At 44.2% G+C, this 21,318-nt stretch overlaps 1 protein-coding gene across 1 annotated transcript in view; it reads left to right on the plus strand.

Moving 5' to 3' along the window:
- Positions 1 to 1,343, plus strand: part of LOC141080531 (4-hydroxyphenylpyruvate dioxygenase) — a 95,283-nt gene extending 93,940 nt beyond the window's left edge. Inside the window, exon 14 of the mRNA XM_073565791.1 lies at positions 703 to 1,343. Within this exon, the coding sequence (XP_073421892.1) occupies positions 703 to 816 (114 nt within the window). The 3' untranslated portion in view covers positions 817 to 1,343. The remainder of the gene's footprint in view (positions 1 to 702) is intronic.
- Positions 1,344 to 21,318: the final 19,975 nt, after the last annotated feature.

A 21,318-nucleotide genomic window follows, 5' to 3' on the forward strand; every position in this document is an offset into this window, starting at 1 on the left:
TAGTGATGAGTGAACGGTGCTAACCAAGTGTCTTCGGCGTGCTCAAAAAATATGTTTTAGTCCACGCGGCTGCATGTCTCACAGCTGATCGACAGACGCAACACATACAAGAATTGCCTGTTTGTTGGATGATTGTGGTTTGTCCTGATGAACAGGTATGATCACCTCAAAACGAGATGACAAAACCGCCTCCATATCACATCTGGTCTCCAACTGTATGCTAGATTCTCAGCAGCGCAGTCCAGTTTTATATCGGCTTTCATCTCCAAGTGATGGTTTGTGTAGACACTATTTGACACATTAGGCTTCGTACAAAATTACCTACTACACACCATTCTTTTAATCTGACGAGACCACATTGGCAATGCCACGAAGAGTCCTTAACGTGGAAACATGTCACCGGTTCATTCTTCTAATCTAATGATCCATCCATGTAGAGGATCACCTCTGTGCACCTTTTGATATAATTTTGGTCGTTGAACAGTGCTGACGTCTTGACCTTCAAGTCTTGTGATCTGCCAGAATGAGAAACCAAGGTTTCTAAGTTAAAGGATTCTGTCCTTCTTGGCGTTGCAATTTCAATGTTGAAGAGTTGAAGAGTGTATATAGAATAGAGAGCGCCCCAGCATAGCTTATACAATAAACCTGAATACATAATTTACATATATAAAGCAAATTGTATTGATTTTATTTATTTTGCAGGGATTTGGAGCGGGAAACTTCAAATCTCTGTTTGAAGCGATAGAAGAAGATCAAGATGCCAGGGGAAATCTTACCGTCTACACTGAAAATGGAGAACCTCAGGCGTTTAATTGAAAATATCACAATCTGGAATAAATGTCAATATTCTTCCTTTTCTGTGTAAAAAAATGAAATACCTTACACCTGAGTCATCAGAGATCATAAAATCGTTCTCTATGTCCCCATAATATTTCTATACAATGTTTTCATAGAAATAGTGGATCCAACAGTAACAAACTAAAACCTTTTATTTTTTTAGCGATTGTTTGTTTTCCTTTGTTAACACTAAACTCAAAGCAAACCAAATGTTATGTGGACATAGACGGGGAGAACATACAAACTCCTTGCAAAGATTGTACTTGATGGGATACGAATCCAGGACCCCAACGCTGCAGAGCTACAATGCTAACCACTGAGCCACCATTCCTGTAGGCTGTAAGCCCGCAGGGGCAGGGCTCGCTCCTTTCTGTACCACTCTGTCATTGTTAGTGTGTTCACTGTATTTTATACTTGTATCTTGTATGTAACCCTTTCTCATGTACAGAACCACAGAATTATTATGGGTGCTCTAAAAATAAATAATAAAGTATTTCTTCTAGTGAGCCACTGGAAACTTTAGGCCATGATTCCACAAGCAAAAATGCTGCTTTTTTCCCACTGATTTTTTTTTCTGCTGGTGTCCACGCAAAACACGTAATAGTAATGTGCTCTGATTATTGTAAAAAGCAGTAATTTTATAATATGTTTTTAGTGCAGAAATGCTGGGATTCTGCACTTAAGGCTACCGTGTGTGATGCAAGAAACTCGCACGAGTCTCTCGCATCAACACCCGCCGCCGGGACTCAGGACCGGAGCTGCGGCTGCATGTATTTCTAAGCAGCCGCAGCTCCGGTCCCGAGTGACGGCAGCAGCGCCGGGTGTTGATGCGATCATGCGAGAGACTCGTGCGAGTTTCTTACATCCAGGCCTAAAAATGTAACTGCATTTTTACATGCATTTTTTTCACTCCCCATAGCACATAGGTGAAAAAAAAAGTTCAACAAAATTTTTAAAAGCACAATGGGCAGGAGCTTTCATGAAATCACATCCACTTGTTCAAACTGTTAAACATGGCAGAATTTCTGTACAAAAAAAATACAGCTTGAAATGAAAAATACTGCTTAAGAATACAATTTTAATCCGTTTTTAATACTTATATTCTGCTGATTCTTGTTCTCTTTTAATCTTGTACTGACCTTACAGTTACAAAATCCCATCCGTCCAGTTATACATCTGCCACAAAGACAGAACAGGCTCCATACAGACACTTAGAAGGGATTGATTAGTACGCTGTGCATGACACATGCCGAAGCAGTCATAAAATGCCTTACAAGTATCCTACAGGAGTCCTATTTTAACTAAAAGGGCAGATATGAGTAACTATGAATCCAGTGTAACTTGCAACACTGAGATTTATTGACAATATGGAAAGGAGTTTGTTGCTCACTGAGCAGACGATCACTAGTGTAGATGTGGGAAAGGGTGGTAGCACGGAGCTGCAGGACAATGAGGCAGATAGTTGGGTGACAGAAGGTAGGGCACAGGAAAGAGTGACATTGAGACTAGTATTGATCACACTCCAATGAGTTTGCTGAGATGCCAGATAAGGCCGGGGTCACACTAACCTGCGCAAAATACGGTCAGTATTTTACATGCGTAATACGGATGACAGACCCCTAAACAGTGCTCCGTATGTCATCCGTAATCAAGGTGTGGTCGCGTATTTTGCGCATGTCAGCATCCGTATGTAATCCGCATGGCATCCGTATGGTGAGATTTTCTCGCAGGCTTGCAAAATGGACATATAATGGAGCCCTATGACAGTTTTAATAAAGAAATGAAAGAATAGATATAGACACATAGAATGCGTATATATATATATATATATATGTATTCTATGTGTATATATCTATTCTTTCATTTCTTTATTAAAACAGTATATATGTATTCTATGTGTCTATATCTATTCTTTCATTTCTTTATTAAAACAGTCAGTGTGAGTTTACTGTATCGTGCACTGAATTGCCGGCTTTGCTAAAAGACACCTGGTGCGTATTTCTCGCAGGTCACATGTGTGCTCCGTGTGTAATCCGTATTTTTTGCGCACCCATAGACTTGCATTGGCGTACTACGGGAGTAGTACGCTGACAATCGCAGCATGCTGCGAGTGGCACGGAGCGTAGAATACAGATGAGAAATATACGGCTGGTGCGAGGGACCCCATAGAGAATCATTTGTCCGTGTCTAATGCGGGCTTTCTGCGCCTCTCACGCACCCGTATTCCTCGCCAGTGTGACTCCGGCCTAAGGGGGCTGTCAGTACAGAGGTAGCACTGCTGAAAGCCAGGGGAGTGTCTGCTCCAGTAAGGCTAGTTTCACACTAGCGCTTTTGAGCGCAGCGACGGCCTGCGCAAGGCCGCCGCTAAGCCCCGCCCCCTGCCGCGCCTCCGCCGGTAGCTCCGCCTACCGGCGCATGACGCTGCATGCGTCCCCTATCTTTATCACTGGGGGCGCAGGTCGTGCGCAGTATGCGTTTGGCGGCGCATGCGCCTTTTTGACGGTGCGCTGAGCGCAACCAAACTGCAGCAGGTTGCGTTTGGCGCAGGTCGGCGCACCGTCAAAAGGACGCATGCGCCGCCAAACGCATACTGCGCACGGCCTGCGCCCCCAGTGATAAAGATAGGGGACGCTGGACGCATGCAGCGTCATGCGCCGGTAGGCGGAGCTACCGACTGAGGCCTTGCGCAGGCCGTCGCTGCGCTCAAAAGCGCTAGTGTGAAACTAGCCTAAGAGGGGTAATAGGAGAACAGGGCAGGTCAGGCAGGTTATGGTAGTTAGGGATTTAATTATTAGAGGAATATACAGGGCAATCTGACACAAAAAACTGGTATAATCTCCTTTGCACTCAAGTTCGACACATGGCGGATTGGGTAGAGAGATTACTGGGAGAGGCTGGTGAGCACTCAGTGGTTATAGTGCACACCAGCACCAATAACAAAGTTAGGCCGGGATCACACTGGCGAGGAATATGGACGAGTGAGAGGTGTTAAAAGCACGCATTACACACGGACAAATGATTCTCTATGGGTTTGCTCCCATCAGCCGTATATTTCTCGGGCGTATTCTACGGTCCGTGCCAATCGCAGTATGCTGCGATTGTCAGCGTACTACGCCCGTAATACGCCAATGTAAGTCTATGGGTGCGCTAAAAATACGGATTACACACGGACCACACATGTGACTTGCGAGAAATACGCACCCGGTGTCTTTTAGAAAAGCCGGCAATTCAGTGTGCTATACAGTAAACTCACACTGACAGGTTTAATAAAGAAAGAAAGAATAGATATAGACACATAGAATACATGTGTGTGTGTGTGTGTATATATATATATATATATATATATATATATATATATACACACACACATATACACACACATACATGTCATTGTGACAAACATATATATAGATTTATATTTCACAGAGTTCTTCATAGCAGAATAGCCGCTAAATAAATTGCCGGCTTCTATCAAATCATTCCCCAACCCGACATGAAATGACACATGGTTTACATTCAGTAAAACATTTCATTTCATGTTTTTTTAATATGTCCCTAATAATTAGATGAGGGTTTGTGTGCAAAATTTGGGAGTTGTAGTTGCTATTTTAAGGGGTTAATTCGCTGTTAAAAAATGCGTGGGCTTCCCTTTGCCCTATAGTGGTGGCGAGTGGGTTAATCTAACAAAGGGTTAATGTCACCATTCGATTGTAAGGTGACATTAACCCTTTGTTAGATTAACCCATTCGCCACCGCTACAGGGCAATGGGAAGCCCACACATTTTTTAACAACGAATTAACCCCTTAAAATAACTACAACTCCCAAATTTTGCACACAAACCCTCATCTAATTATTAGGGACATATTACAAAAACATGAAATGAAATGTTTTACTGAATGTAAACCATGTGTCATTTCATGTCGGGTTGGGGAATGATTTGATAGAAGCTGGCAGTTTAATTAGCGGCTATTCTGCTATGAAGAACTCTGTGAAATATAAATATATATATATATATATATGTTTGTCTCAATGACTTGTGTGTGTGTGTGTGTGTGTGTGTGTGTGTGTGTGTATGTATATGTATATATATATATATATATATATATATATATATATATATATATATACAGTATATACACATGCATTCTATGTGTCTATATTATTTCGTTTCTGTTAGAAACCCTGCCATAGGGCTCCATTATATGTCCATTTTGCAAGGCGACGAGAAAATCTCGCCATACGGATGTAGACATGTGCAAAATACGCAACCACACCTTGCTTACGGATGACCTACGGAGCACTATTTAGGGGTCATTCATCCGTATTACGCCTGTAAACTACGGACCGTATTTTGCATCGGTTAGTGTGACCCCGGCCTTAGAGATCGATAGAATAAAAATAATTTCAGTCAATTAGGCCGAAAGCTTAAGGCAAGTACCTCAAAGAACATACCAGAAAAAGAATCAGCCTTCCCAACACCAGGGCAGATTACAAATGCACTAGCAAGATCCCCCATAATAAAGGAAGGAGCAGCACAGGTGCAAAATACTGATGCAAACAGCCACTCACACACCTACCAATTCATGGAGGGGATGGCTGACTCATAAAAAATGCACACAAATGAGGCTTGCACAGGACCTTGAAGGTAGCATATTCTAAAATACTATGGGAAAAATGAACAGTTCATCAGTTCATTGGTGTATATTGAAGCAGGGCATGGTGCATAGAGGGATCAGGCTATCTCCTGAGCTGAAACCATGGAAGAAATAGTGGAAAAATCCAGCAACATAAAAATATAACATATAAAACATCTCATTTATTTGGATATGGCTAAAAACAAAGAAAAAAATGAAGACAGTATAAAATAACATGTTGGACACCGGGTCTACGAATTTTGAGCATTACATGTTATTTGTCTTCACCTATAAGGCTGCGTTCACACGTCGCGTTTTTTTGCGGCGTTTTTTAACGCGCGATTTCGCGGCGAAAACGCAAAAATACAGCATCCCATGCATTCCTATGGGATTCCGCAATGCTGTGCTAATGCTACGGATTTTCCAGCAGCGCATTCGCATCGAGGAAAAATCCGCAGCATGAGCATTATTTTGCGGAATCGAGGGGATTCCACCCACATAGGAATGCATTGTTCTGCTTACTTTCCGCATGTGGCTGTGCACACCATGCGAAAAGTAAGCAGAACATTTGCGGATGGTACCCACGGTCCGGAGGAGAGGAGACTGTCCTCCGGGCTGTGGGTACCATATCCCTGTAAAAAATAGAATTAAAATAAAAAAAATCGGGTTATTTTCACCTTCCGATGTCCCGCGCAGCATCCCCAGGCTTCAGCGATACACGTGGCAGGTCCCGTTCCCGGTAATGCATTGCGATAATGACCTTTGCTGACGTCGCTGTCTCGCGATACTGTAGCGGTCTCACGAGACCGCGACGTCAAAGGTCATTGCCGCAATGCATCACTGGGAACGGGACCTGCCGGAGCATCGCGGAGGCCTGGGGACGCTGCGCGGGACATCGGAAGGTGAATATAACCCGATTTTTTATTTTTATAAATTATTTTTAACATTATATCTTTTACTACTGATGCCGCATAGGCGGCCTCAATAGTAAAAAATTGGTCACACTCGTCAAACACTATGTTTGACGAATGTGACCAACCTGTCAATCAGTTTTCCAAGTGATGCTACAGATCGCTTGGAAAACGCTAGCATTCTGCAAGTTAATTACGCTTGCAAATCGCTAGATTTTCCGCATGAAATCGCGGGAATTTAAAAAAATGCGATTTTCCCGCGGAATGGAATTCCGGAATTCCCGCGGTAACTTCCGCGGGAGTTCCGCTACGTGTGAACTTAGCCTAAGGCTCATTTGTGTAGACCCAGTGTCCACCAAGTTAGTTTATACTATCTTCATTTTTTTTCTTTGTTTTTAGCCATATCCAAATAAATATGATGTGGATTTCTCTGGAATGAAACATCAGATCGCGGATATCAAGGCATCATTTTAGTTTCAACGGTTTTATTGAAAAAGAAACATCATTAAACATGAAATACATTCACATTAGAGTACAAGGTTCCCCTCGAAGGGGGAAGTACATAGGAAAAGACACAATATGTCATACGTTATCCTTGACTTCGTTATCTTAATTTTTAAATATTTGTAGAAAAACAAATATAACATGACTAATCTAGTCTTAACAGAATGGGGAGGGAAAGAGGGGAGTGTATGATGAGTGTCGATAATAAAGATGAATAGACGTGAGATACTAGAGAGTTTGTTTTAGAGACCATAACTGAAAGAGTCGATTACCATGTCAGCACGCTATGTGCATAAGGATATCATCCTGGAGAGGTAGTCACCTCCAGGGGTCCCAGATATTTCGAAAAATGTCGAGAGAATCAGATCTGATGGCTTCTATTTTCTCGTATAACATTATCATATTAACCCTTCTCTTCACCTGCGTTATTGATAGCGTACTTGTCTTCCATCTGCTAGCTATGTGGTTTCTCGTTGCCATTGCAATTAAGTCAATAAGATGGCAAGTCCCGTTATTAGAATTGATTGGTCTGTCTCCCAGCAGTAGTACTGACGGCGACAGAGGCAATTTCTTACTCAGTAAATTGTCAATTAGTTTTACCACATCTTTCCACAGAGACTTTACTATTGGGCATGTCCACCATATGTGGAGGGTATCCCCACTATCCGTGCACCCTCTAAAATAATTACCAGGGACTGAGAGGTAGATATTGTGCAAGAAGCTAGGTACGTATGTAGGTAATAGCAGGTACACAGGATGCAGTGATGAGACGCGAAACTGAGTTGTACTTTGAGAAGTAACTTTTATAAATTGAAGCCACTAGGGCTATACTAAGCAACCAAAAACAAAGTAACAATTGTCCTCGCAGGGACTCAGTACAACCAAACACTATTAAAAAGAACACGAATAACCCAGCAAAGGCCGGTTACTATAGGGCCGCTGTATGGCCGACTACGGGTCCTTATTTCCTATAGTGTCACTTATCCGTCCTGACGTCCCTTGGCGTCTCTGATGAAGCTGCTTTGGTGTCGCAGCCGCTGGGCCCAGCTGCTGAAGATCTGGCGTAGTCTTCGGGCGCCCCAGCGCCCAGGAGGGGTTGGGGCACAACAGGCCCTGGGTGAGTCCTTTGATGAGGCAACCCCCTGTAAAGACAGCGGGGTTCCGCTCGTTAGCAGGTTCAGGGAGACTCCAGTCCCCAAACAGGGGTGTCGCAGTTACCAGGAGTGGCGGTTGGTAGGCCACGTGCACGCCCTGGGGCTGGGCAAAGAGTCTCTCTGTTGGTGAGGAGCAGGCCCCAACTGCCGACAGCAGCGGGGTGATGGCAGCTGCGGGCGGAGATGGACAGGCCGTAGCCGTGGGCTGAAGCGGGGCGGCAGCGTCCACGGGTGGCAGCGGGCAGCCCGCACCCGTGGTCTGTAGTGAAGCGGCAGCGGCCGCGAGAGGCAGCGGACAGGCCGTAACGGACAGGAGCACAGCAGCAGACGACCGTGGGACGGTTGTGACCCCGGATTGGAGTGAAGCGGCAGTTTCTTGTCGGTAATCTCGGCGCCTCCTCCCCGAAGGCCACTGGAAATCTCCCCTCTGTTGCTGGTCTCCTTTCTGGTCACTGTTTGTCGCTCTGGCTCTCTCACGCCCCCACAGTCTCTTGCTCCGTGTCTGGCGTTCTGCTAACTGACCTCTTTGCGCGCTCCCTGCCCCTTTTATACTCGCCCCTCCCCTTGCTGTCCTGTCACTCTCAGCCGTCCACCTTCCTCCTCCGCTCCCCGGGTACAGTTCCCTTAGGAACCTAGATGGCGGTCCCCTTGGTTCTGGCCTGGACACTCTGCGTGGACCCTCCTCCCTACATGTAGTGAACCCGATGGAACAGTTTAAGGGATGTTTGAGTAAGTGAAACTTGATTGCTACCCCTCATTATAGTCTCATAACACCTGTACCACCTTTGAGGTGTGAGGGAAATTTGTAGGTCCGCCTCCCACTGCTCCATAGATTTCAGTTTAGAGCCGTCTCTAGGTTGATTAAATATAGAATAGAGTTAGGATATAAGGCCATTACCCAGGGGGTCATATAAACATTTTAACTCGTACGTTGTAGGTTTTATGTTTGGTGAGCCTACGGTTTTGCAAAAAGTGGAAAATTTGCTCCAGTCTGAAAGCCTCAGACATCGGGACTTGGTATTTTTGCAACAAACTCTTGTTTTGTCATTAGTTTAAAGTGAGTCGATAAATTTTGCAGCCTAGTTAATTTATTCTGCTGCCACCACATGTGATTCCGAGACGTAATTCCTGGCGGAAACATAGGGTTATTAAACAGATTTAAGAGTGGGGAGGGGTGAGATTGTAGTGCGAATTGGAATCTGTTTGCCCTCCAGAGACGCAGGGAGTGAAAAGTATACGGTGAATGTAAAGCCAGATCCTTCGGTAAGGGTCCTGTGGCCCAGATTAGGCTCTCCAAGGAATAAGGTGCTATCTGTGAGTTTTCTATTTGTGGCCAGATGGGGGCGTGTTGTTCTGCGTTGACCCCTGCCAGCTGGGCAATCTGGGCCGCCCTGTAATAAAGAGAAAAGTTTGACAGAGAGACTCCTCCCTGTCTTTTGTGTCTGAACATAATTTGCTGGGAGATACGGGGCTTTTTATTATTCCAGATAAAACGTGTTATGTGCGAGTTTATCACTTTGAAGGTCAGCAGAGGCACTGGAATGGGCAGAGATCGAAACAAATATAGGAATTGAGGCAAGGTGACCATTTTAATAGAATGTACTCTTCCCAAAAAGGAGAGACGGGGAGGACCACTTTGATAAAGATTGCGTTAGTTTTTGGAGAAGAGGGGCATAGTTATGCTTAAATAACGTGGATTTGGATAGTGTAAGGTTGATTCCTAGGTAGGTAATATAGTGTTTCGTCAAGGCATCATTTTATTCTACTTTCTATGACCTACATGGCCACACAGAAGGCTTAGGAGGGTTGATCCTGCTATAAGGGAAACATTCCCTATCCATTCTTCTCTCTACACTGCTCTGACCTCTTGAGGATCAATAATATAGACTTACCTGTTTTCACAGCATGTACATAGCAGGGTCAGTGATTTTTTTAAGGATAGGAAATACAAGCATTTCCTGGGGATTGTCCAGTTATGTGATCACATAGTATAATGCATGCGCCATTTACAGCAGGTTATCCAAATGCCCTAAATTTTGCAACTTGTTAAGAAGTCACAGTTGACGTATCAGCCAACAACATCTGGAAACCATAATACCGCCTACAAAGACAAATATAAAAGAAAACAGAGAAATCATACTAACAAGACTTAAAAAAAGGTGTAAAAGAAAAACAAGGTGTATATGGAAAAACAAGTGAAAAACACCAAAAAACATAAAAAAAAAAATTGGAATACAATAATGAATTGGGCCCTATATTTTATGGCAGATTTGCAGGTCAATCACAGGTAATATGAATTCCCTTCAGCATTACCACTTATTACTGGGATGTTGTTCTTGCTTTACAGCTGAAGGCCCATAGAATAGAAAACTTCTTATTATAAATACTTTCTGCTTACTCTTTTATGAACTTCAACCATTAAAGATAAGTGCACACAACATCTTTTAGTCTCTGGCATACTCACTAAGTTTTTGAAGCAATAGACACTTTGTTATACTTGTGCGAGGATCATGGATCCACTGTACCATGGACTAAGGAGAACCTATAGGGGCATGGCTAAAGCCTCTTTCACACTTCAGTTTTTTACAATCAGTCACAATCCGCCAGGTTTTGAAAAAAACGGATCCTCAATTTTCTTTTGAGGATCCGTTTTTTTCCCCCATTGACTTCCATTAATGGCGGATTGTGACGGATTGCCGTCCGTTGCATCCGTTTTTTTTGAGGATCCGCCAAAAGTTGCTGTCCGTCACCATCCTCAAAGATTTCAAAACGGAGCTTGCAACGTTTTTTTCTTTGGCGGATCCACCAGACACTCATTTAACCCGAAATTCTTTCCGGCTGCCGGACAAAAAAAAATTCTCTCTCTCTCTCCTTCTCTCTCTCTCCTTCTCTCTCTCCTTCTCTCTCTCCTTCCCAGCCAGCGGTTCCTTTAAATTTCCTCATTTTCAGGATCCGTCTGAAAACGGATCCTGTGCCATCCGTTCACATCAGTTGAGAACGGATCCGCTTGTCTGACTTTTTGGCGGATTTGAACTGATGCAAAAAACTGAAGTGTGAAAGAGGCCTAACTCTTCACTAGAGCCCTGGATGGTGAGGTTAGACTTGGCTCCGGATGGACGCCATGTGCTACTCTAGGACAGACCTTGCAGACATGGCAGCTGACCCTCCAGGAGGTATGCAGGCACTGGCAGGTTCCGCTGGTATACAGGAACGGCAAGTGCTGGAAGCACGACTGGTATACAGGAAAGCCAGGTGTTGGCAGACAGATGATATACAGGCAGGCAGGTGCTTGTGGGCACGGCTGATATACAGGCAGGCACTGGTGGGCACAGCTGATATACAGGAAAGCAGGGCTGGATGGTATAACTGGTATAAGGGCAGGCAGATACTGACAAATATGGCTTCAGCAACAGGAAAGGATAGAACCCAGTTCAGACTGGAACAGCTTCAGGGAGAACTATGTTACTGGCAGGAGAGGTTCCATTCTACAGGTGTGGACAAATACAGAACCGCAGGTCTCAACAGGTACACAACCTCCGGTGCTGACAGATTTGGAACTGCAGGTGCTGACAGGTACAGAACCGCAGGCGCAGACAGGCAGGGAACCACAGGTGTGGACGGGCAAGGAACCGCATATGCAGACAGGCAGGGAACCACAGGAGCGACCATGGAGGGAACCGCAGGTGCAAACAAGTATGGAACCACAGTTGCGGACAGGCACGGAACTGCAGGCAAAGAACCGCAGGTACGAACAGCCAGGAAACCGCAGGAGTGACCAGGGAGGGAAACATAGGTTCTCACAGGACAGACAGGACCAGGTTTACACAGGACAAAATACCCAAAGAACAAATGCAAGGTCAGGTACACTCAGGACAGACAGGAACAGATTCTCACAGGTCAAATAATAATCCCCCATAATCCTGTGGAATGTAAGCCCGGAAGGGCAGGGTCCTCTTCCGTCTGTACCAGTCTGTCATTGTTAGTTTGTTTACTGTAAGTGATATTTGCATTTTAATGTAACCCCGTCTCATGTGCAGCACCATGGAAATAATGGTGCTATATAAATAAATAATAATAATAAAAAAGGACAGATACACACAGGTCAGACAGAGCCAGATTCACACAGGATAATGACAATGAAGCAGCAAGTGTACTCACTAATCACTAATGTTGCACAGCGGCAACAGATTGGAGATAGGTACGGATTCAGACACAGCTGATATAGGAAAAGATACTGACACCATGACGGTTTGGAGGTAAGTACAAAAACAAACAGAGGGTTTGGGAAAGGGAACTGCTACTGACAGCAGGTTTAGGGTAAGGACTGATACAGACACAGGTTTGGAGGAAAGTACTGATTCAGACACCGCTGGTTTGGAAACAGGTGCTGAGTCAGAACCAAATTCTGAGACAACAGGTTCAGGGAACGATCTAGTCTTATAAACAAACAGGTTTAAGAGGCATACAGACCGAGGGACACAGGTACAGACCAGATCAGACGCAGGTACAGATTCAGGGTTCAGGTCTGGGCATACAGACCCAAACAAACAGGTTTGTGTACAGAAAGGACTTGACAATGGACTTGCCAGCTAAAGTCCTTGATGTTGAACAGGTACCTCTCTAAAAGTGGAGGGTGCCTTAAATTCCAGATGCCTCCCAGGAATGGGCTGGGGACTTCTTAGGTGCGCGCACGTTACCCCTTTGAGACACAGGAAGCGCACGCGCGCACTATGCAAGATGACTGCAACAGTAGCGTGGCTGGGATGGTAAGTACGTCGGTGTACCTGTCAGGGAGAGGAGGAGGCATGGAGGGACACTGGCATTACACACTTTAGGACAATTCTGACAGTGTTTTTCCTGAAGTGTCTTCTTTGGCGCCTTTTTAGAGGTTTTTATGTGGGTTTGCCACCAGTGTTTTTCTCTTAACTGCATATGTAAATTAGTGAACAGAACCTAAGATAAAAACAGATAGAGCAAATACAGTGTAGTAGTCTCACACTAGCGTTGAGGAGGGCTGTGGATGGCAACCTCCTTCCTCCATGAAGCTCCGCCCATGCTCCGCCTACTGCCACATGCGTCCAGCGTTTCCCTGCGTACCTATCTTTAACATTGGATACGCAGGGACATGCGTTGTATGCGGATGTGTTAGTCTGAAACTAACCTATATAAATAAATAAATAGTAACAGTACATGGAAATAACACATGGTACTTAGTTAACACTGTTTTGATCAAAAAAGCGTAAAAGCCATCCATCTGAGATGAGGTGTAACCCAATGGGGACAGTACGTATCTCTTGTAGTTCACCTCACTATGTGTCAGCAGATGTAAAAATATATAAAGGCAAAGCAGGGCCTGGGACCGGACTGTTAATACACCTGCCTGTGTAAAGCTATATAAACCAAATGCAGGGCCAATTTAAGACAAATTGGGGTCTAAGACAAAATTCAAAGTGGGGCCCCCATGTCCAAAAAAAAACACGTACATGTTACACCGATATCGGTGTCACCAGTGTTTTCAATCAGTGTGCCGTCCATGTGCCATCCGTGTTTTTCCGGTATGGATAATGGAATTACAAAGCTTCTCATATACTTTCTATGTTAAACATGGACGGCACAGGTATGGCACACGGACGGCATGTTTACTTACAGGGACCCATAGACTTGTATTGGCCCTTGTCATCTGTGCTGCTGGGAAAACACAGACATGAGTGCAGCACCCTAGGTCAAATAGGGGACACGTGGCATCTGTGAAAAACATGATGGGCCTTGTGAAGTATACATGTATACTTACCAGGTTCTGTGGCTTCACTTATGCATATCCATTCTCAGGACAGTGCTAGGAGCAGCCATGATGAGGACTCAGGAGGTGAGGACACAGACAGGGCTGCAGGCATCTTCCTGGCTCGGCTTTGACCTCTGCTGTGACACTGTCACTGTGCTGTAATCAGCCCCTCCCCCTCACTCAACTTCTAACCTGACACTGCAGGGAGAAAGAGGGGGGATGGAGGGGGGTTTGGGAGAGACACTCCGGGACTAGAGGATGAACAGCATTATTCACTGCTGTACACCCTCTGGGCGCTTCATAAAGGAGCTGCAGATGTAGGGAGCCCCAGGCATCTGCCTGCCCCAAACACCGGCCCTAACCAAATGAACAGCCCAAAAAAGGGGAGCCATGACCTTGTTTGTACAAAGTACAAAACAAAAACAAAAAATGAAGCCTAAGCATGCGTCTTAACTGTCGGGGCCGTGGTCCTATTCTGCCCTTGTCTATTTTTACATCTGCAGTCACATAGAGAGGTGAACGACAAGAGTTAGGTATGGTACTGATTAGGGTACAACTTGTTGCGGTGGAATGGCTTTTACGCTTTTTTGAACAAAACAGTGTTAACTAATGCTAGTTTCACACTAGCGTTCTTTTGCGCTGCGCCTCGTGCGCATACCAAACGCATGCAAAAAATGCATCATGCGTTTTGCATGCGTTTGCTGTTTTTTTGCGCATGCGATTTAACCAGTTTGTCACCATGTTAACTGAAAAAATGCATGCAATTTTAAACGCATGCGTGTACATGTCCTAACGCACGCGTGCGTTCCCATAGACTGTAATGCTGGTTTTTTGCACATTCCGTGCGCTAACGTGCGCATGCGTTTTTTTGAGACAGGTCGGACGGACAAAAAATGCAACAGGTTGCGTCCGGCGCGCCTAGGCGCACACTACAAAAAAACGCATGCGCACAAAAACGCATACGAACGCGTGCATGCGCTAGACCATGCGCACCCATGATAAATATAGGGGAGCAATGTGCATGTGCACGATAGAGCACAAGGTGCAGCGCTAAAAAACGCAAGCGTGAAACCAGCCTAAGAACTCAATGTTATTTACATGTACTATTAGTATTTATTTTCTTACTATAGGGTATTTGCTCATTTGTTTTTATCTTAGGTTCTGCTTGTTAAATGGCCACAGTGTGAACGCACACCTAGGCATTGCACTTATACTAATTAAGGGTATGTGCACACGCTGCGGATTGCAGTGCAGATTTGGCCACGCGGATTTTTCATCAGTAGGTAAATCTGCAGGTCAAAAGACCTGCGGTTTTACCTGCGGATTGCTCTGCGGTTTTGCCCTGCGGTTTTTCATCTCCTCAATGGAGGAGATGGCAAACCGCAGCGGAATCCGCAGAAAGAATTGACACCGCACCGCACCGTCTGCACTGCGTTTTTTTATTCCCATAGGGAATAATGGTACTGTACACCGCAGCGGTCAAATCCGCTGCGGAACCGCAGCAGAATCCGCAGCGTGTGCACACAACCTTATGCTCCAGCTCAATTTTTTTGGTTTTGTTTATATATACCGTAACTAAGTGAGCAGCTTCCAAACCCCCTAAAGAATTGTCTGATCACTATTCTAAGTCACTTCATGGCTTTTGAGGCCTGAAGCAATTAAAATAAGCTCAAAAAGTCTGAGCAGTGCATATATTAATTGTTTTTAGGATTTTTTTTATTGAAAAAGATGTCGTGTGCACCTATCCTTATTGTGTGGTGATCCGCTGTCTCAGATGATAGAAGCTATACGTTATACAAGAACCATGTCTGGAAGCTGGAGACTGTAAACCGCAGAGGATAATGGAGAAGTAGTATTTTATCCTGTAACTTATAACACTAAAATAATAGCAGCTGTCTGTAATCGCTATTGTAAATAGCAGGGTGTGGGTTGTGGTCTGGAAAATATGTGTATTGTGTCCTCCCTGCTATAGACAGCAGGAAAAAGCCAGTGAAAGGCACTGCCAAGATTCACAATGCTTTCAAAGGATAATACTACTGAGTCTTAGACAATATTAATTAAAGAAGGAATTTCAGACTGAAAATACTGCGTGCTAAGGACAACTACAGAAACTGGCAAGTGAGTCCCACAATCCCCAAGACAATGCTTTATCATAGGGACATCATATCCACATTATTATTCGCGATCCCGAATGACATTTCTGAAGCTGGCTGGTATGTGGAAGATGGTTTGGATCTGTACAAGTGCACATGGTCAGACTTCAGGACATGAAGATAGCCCACTTGTGACACTTGGAGTGCATTCGCTTCAGTCTTTAGAGCCTGCTCACTGTACTATATAATGCATATGGTTGGGTTTCACAGGTCTGGAAATATCCGTTGTAACAAGGCACCTAGGTTTGTGGTTTAAAGCATCAGTAAAGGGTTATTTTCATTTTTATAAGCTATCATCTATCTGTACGATTGGTGATAACATGTCGATTGTACCCCTCCAAATCCGAAGAATGGAGCTCTGAAATGCCCATCCAAATACTACAGCAATGGATGAACATGCACACTACCACTCCAATAATGAACCCGCCGGAGACAGCTGAGTCCAGAGAGTGAATGGAGCGGTGGGCGGTTTGTATACTCAGCAATGCTCCATTCAGTGGGTGGACCCCATACCGATCAGCAAGTTATCTCCTATCTTGAGAATAGGTGAAAATGTCTGAAAATGGGAAAAGCAATCCAGTTTTTAAAAATAAATAATACAATCAGCAACAAATACTGAAGAAAAAAAAAGGAAAAGTGCGCTACGCACCTCTTCTATTCCTGGTTGATCCAAAGTTGGTCTGGCAGTCCCCAAGATCTTGTACACGCACTCAGCACCTGACCCAAATCCACTGCTGTGAAGACTATGATGTACTCATCAAACATCAAAGTCACTGATGTCTTCAGAACAACGGAGTGACCATCCCAAAGTCCAAACCACAAAATCTCTGAATGTGTCTGGGAACCTAAAAAACACTAAATGTGCCCAGGTTCTAAGCCTCAAATTGTAATCTTGTCTTTTGATATGTTGTTTGTTGCTGGTTCAATAACCTTTAGTATTACTTCTATTTATTACTTCCATACTGTGTCACTTTTATCACAAATTATTATCATTATAGTCACTTTTATTCTGCACTTGCACTTTATAGATTTACTTATCTATTTTTTCACCCGATATTGTACTTTTGTTTATACTGCTGATGCTTCTCCGCCTCCTCTTTTTATTCACTTTGTCATTTTTTCTCATTTATTTATGTTTTTTTTATCCAGTCTGTTATGTGGTGTCTTTAATAAAATTATGGATTTGATAATCAACCTTGGTATATTTATTTATATCACCCCGAGTAGTTTTTTGGTTCTAGACCTACATGTACAGACCGCGATACACGAACTGCCTGCAGGTCTCCTGCATCAAAGGCATATGACCAGTCTGTACATCATGGTCGGTACACAGACCATGTTTCCCTGAATGTGACTTAAAGGGAACCTGTCACCATGAAAATCAATCTGCAGGCATCATATTATAGAGCAGGAGGAGCTGAGCAGACTGATATATAGTTTTGTTACAAGAGATTCAGTACCGGTATATCCTATGCTTTAATATTTTAATACTCTGCTCTCTCTGGCATTTTCGGTCCAGTGGGTGGTCCTATCAGTGACCGACAGCTTTCTTCCATAAGTGTGTATACAGAAGTAGCTGTCAGTCACTGATAGGCCCAGCCACTGGACCAAAAATCCCAGAAAGAGCAGATGATTAAATGATGAAAACACAGGATATACTGAATGTTTTCTCATAAAATTATGTATCAGTCTGCACAGCTCCTCCTGCTCTATAACATGATGCCCGCAGATTAGACAGAACCTTCATGGTGAAAGATTCTCTTTAAGTCATCATTTTATACCTATCCTCTGACAGGCTCCAATAGGAGCATTAAGATGGCAGCTATGAACACCATTATCAGTCGTTTAAATACAGTAATGCCTGTGAATTGATTTGAGTGCCACCTTGCTGTGAACACAATTACTCCTACTGTCCCCTGGCTGGACATTTGTGTACCTGGCCGCTGTTGGTACAGGAACCCATCCTCCGGGCCATTTGTGGACGACAGGACTGATAATGGTGTGAATGGTCCCTGTTTCTCCTGCTCTTCTTCCTCTCGTGCTACCACCTAATCCATCATCACCTGAAGTGCTTTTTCCAGCAGGCATAGAATTGGTACAAAATCAAAATAACTGCCACTCAAAACTCTACAAGAGAACAAGTAAGCAGAAAAAACACAAGAACCCTGAGGAAGTAATTGACGAAACGCGCGTCGGGAATTGAGACACAGGGCTCGGACACCACACATGTAAGTCCCTCCTGAATTCCCTTATTGCGGTCTTTATTTTTTAATATCGCTTTTATAAATGCTAGCTATATGCAATTTTAGCAGGCATTAAGATAATTCAGGTAGCGCAGTAATTAAATATTAAGTGAAATGTACGCATGGGTTATTTAGAGGTGCTTGTTCCAAGGAAATAAATGTGTTCACTGGTGGTATTTTTATTAATTTCCTTTTATGTGGTCTCCATTGTCATATCAGCGCTTTTTTTCTCTTTTGTTACAAGCAATTTTGGCATGCATTAAGATGAATTATGAAGCCCGGTAATGACATATTCAGGGAGATTTTTTTGTATGAGCAAATTAGAGGCATTTTTTCCAGAAAAAAAATATTAATTACAGCAGTGTGATTTTTTGTTAATTTGGGCCAAATTATTCCTCATTGTGTATGGTGCTTAACTGATATCCGGGCCATAGTTGTTCTTTTATATATAGTAGGCAATTGCTGATTATAACATTTTCTATGATTGTTTTATGATATTCTTAATAAAATTGCAATTTATTTATTTATTGGCTCTTGTGTTTTTTTCTGCTTACTTGTTCTCTTGTAGTAGAGTTTTGAGTGGCAGTTATTTTGATTTTTAGTATTTTAATATAACACAAGTTATTTTTGGATCAATTGGTTGATTAATAGAATTGGTATAGTAACGCTCACGATGGCGTCATCAGCCCTAGCCATGTTGGTGAAGTATTTGAATCAGCAAAACACGTAACACACGTGCCGCTTGGAGACCCACTCATTGGTGGTGAAGTGGTGTTGTTCTGCAGAGCAACTCAACCGAGCGTGCTGTAGCTGAAACTCCACTATTGCTTGCTGCTGTTCGCACAGTCTCTCCAGCATATGAAAGGTGGAATTCCACCTTGTTGGTATGTCGCATATGAGGTGGTGAGCAGGAAGGTAGATGTCAAGCTGCAGAGTAGACAGGCGAGCAGCAGAAGGGTGAGAATGCCAAACCAAAAGCGCGAACATACTTTCAGAAGCAGCTCTGACATATGTGGGTAATTTTTAAGGAACCTTTGCACTACCAAACTCAGCACATGAGTTAGGCAAGGAAAGTGTGTCGAACTGGCTAATGACCCTCGGCTCCTGCTCTCCTGCGAGCGGGAGCCGAGTATCATGTGACTGTGCTCCGAGCCTCTCGCACAGAGAATCGGAGCACAGCTGTGGAGAAGGCAGAGAAACTAATTTCTCTAACTTCTCCATTGCCAGCGTCGGCGTAAATGCTGAAAACGGTCGAGAAAAATAACGTTTATGGGAGCTGCCCCATAGATTAATACTGGTCCGAGTGCTATGCGATGTTTTATTGCATAGCACTCGTCCGTATTCCTCGCAAGTGTGACCCGGGCCTATCAATGATTTCCTCATCGTCCTCTGGCAGCAAATTATGGTTTACTCATAATTGCTAATTTTCTTCTTCTTCCCAGCTAGTTCTTCTGTTTTCCATTAAGTCTATGATTAAGAACTGACTAGCTGAATCCTTCTAAGCTCTACATTAAAACAGAAGGGCAATTTTCTCTGCACAAGTCATGACTTACTGCAAAAGCCTATGGCGGCGGGGAGGGGAAGCAGCTGGGCCAGGAGTTGGAGAGGGGAATAAGTCATGCAGGGAAAAGAGACTTCCAGTTTCTACATAGAACAGGGAAGAGAGCATAATTAAATGGGTGGAAAGGAAAAATGAGCAACTAATATATTAACAGTATAAAAACTTTGATGGGAATGCTTCTTTAAGCACCCTGATAGACAGACCACTATTTGTAATATTCTAGGACTCTATTATAACAGAGTCTGAATCACAAGATTGCCGCTGACACAGCAGTAACTTGCATGCCTCCTCAGTGCCACCCTACTCACCGCTGACACCATGCAGCTTCTCTTTGTGTCACGCCAGTATTGCCTCTTGCAGGTCTGCTGCATAGGAGTCTGTTACCATTTGGCTTTAGGGGGACGCCATCTCTGCAAGAAATTAACCCTGCTGTGTCCTGCAGAGATTAAGTTCCTTGGTCTTGGCTGTGCAAGCAGCCTCTATATTAGGCAGCTTTTCCCACCACTCTTGGCCCAAACGTTGGTTCCTAGTCAGTTTGTTGTGCTAGTGTTCTCTTAGCGCATGTGTGACTTGTTTCTCCAGTTGTTGACCAGACTCAGACTGTTTTTTGTGACGTAGCAGTGATATTGCTAGCGATATCGCTATGTCTGATACTTACCTCCGACCGGCTCCCCCGCTGATTATCGCTGATCGCGCGAGAACGTCCTGGACCGTTTCTCGTCGTCAGCTTCCTGCTGGGCTTCCTGTGGCGCCGACGAGCGACGAGTGGACGTGGGCGGGAAGACGTCAGGATCGCCTCGTCTGACAGGTAAGTAACGACCCCCGACCGCTGCTATGTCGCTGGTGAGATCTGCCTATGTGGCAGCTCACTAGCGACCACTTAGCGATGCACCAGCGATCCTGACCGCGTAATATCGCTGGTCGGGATCGCTGATGCATCGCTAAATGTGACAGTACCTTGACACTCTCCCACCCCTCTAATCTATCAAAAACTCTGCTGCCCGGCTAAACCACCTGTCCCCGTGCTACTCTATGGGCTGTCCTCTCTGCGAATCCCTTCACTGGCACCACAGACTCCAGTTCAGAATCCTAACCGTGACATACAAAGCCATCAACAACTTGCCTCCTCCATACATCTGTGACCTCGTCTCCTGGTACTTACCTACACGCAACCTCCAATTCTCACAAAATCTCCTTCTCTGCTCCCCTCTTATCTCCTCTTCCCACAATCGCATACAAGATTTCTCCCATGTATCCCCCCTACTCTGGAACTCTCTACCCCAACATATCAGACTACCATGGAAACCTTTAAAGGGAACCTGAAGACCTACCTCTTCCGACAAGCCTACAAACTGCAGTAACTGTCGTTCCACTATACAGCTGCATGATTAGCTCTATCCTCAACTACTGTATCCTCCCTCATTCCTTTTAGATTGTAGCCTTTGCGGGCAAGAGCATATCTCCATCTGTACCAATCGGTGTCTTGTATTGTTTATGATTATTGTACTTGTTTTTTATTATGTATACCCCTTTCACAT

This window comes from Dendrobates tinctorius, unplaced genomic scaffold (genome assembly GCF_039654945.1).
Source record: "Dendrobates tinctorius isolate UK_male_01 unplaced genomic scaffold, ASM3965494v1 ptg000016l, whole genome shotgun sequence".
In the NCBI taxonomy this organism is placed as follows: Eukaryota; Metazoa; Chordata; class Amphibia; order Anura; family Dendrobatidae; genus Dendrobates; species Dendrobates tinctorius.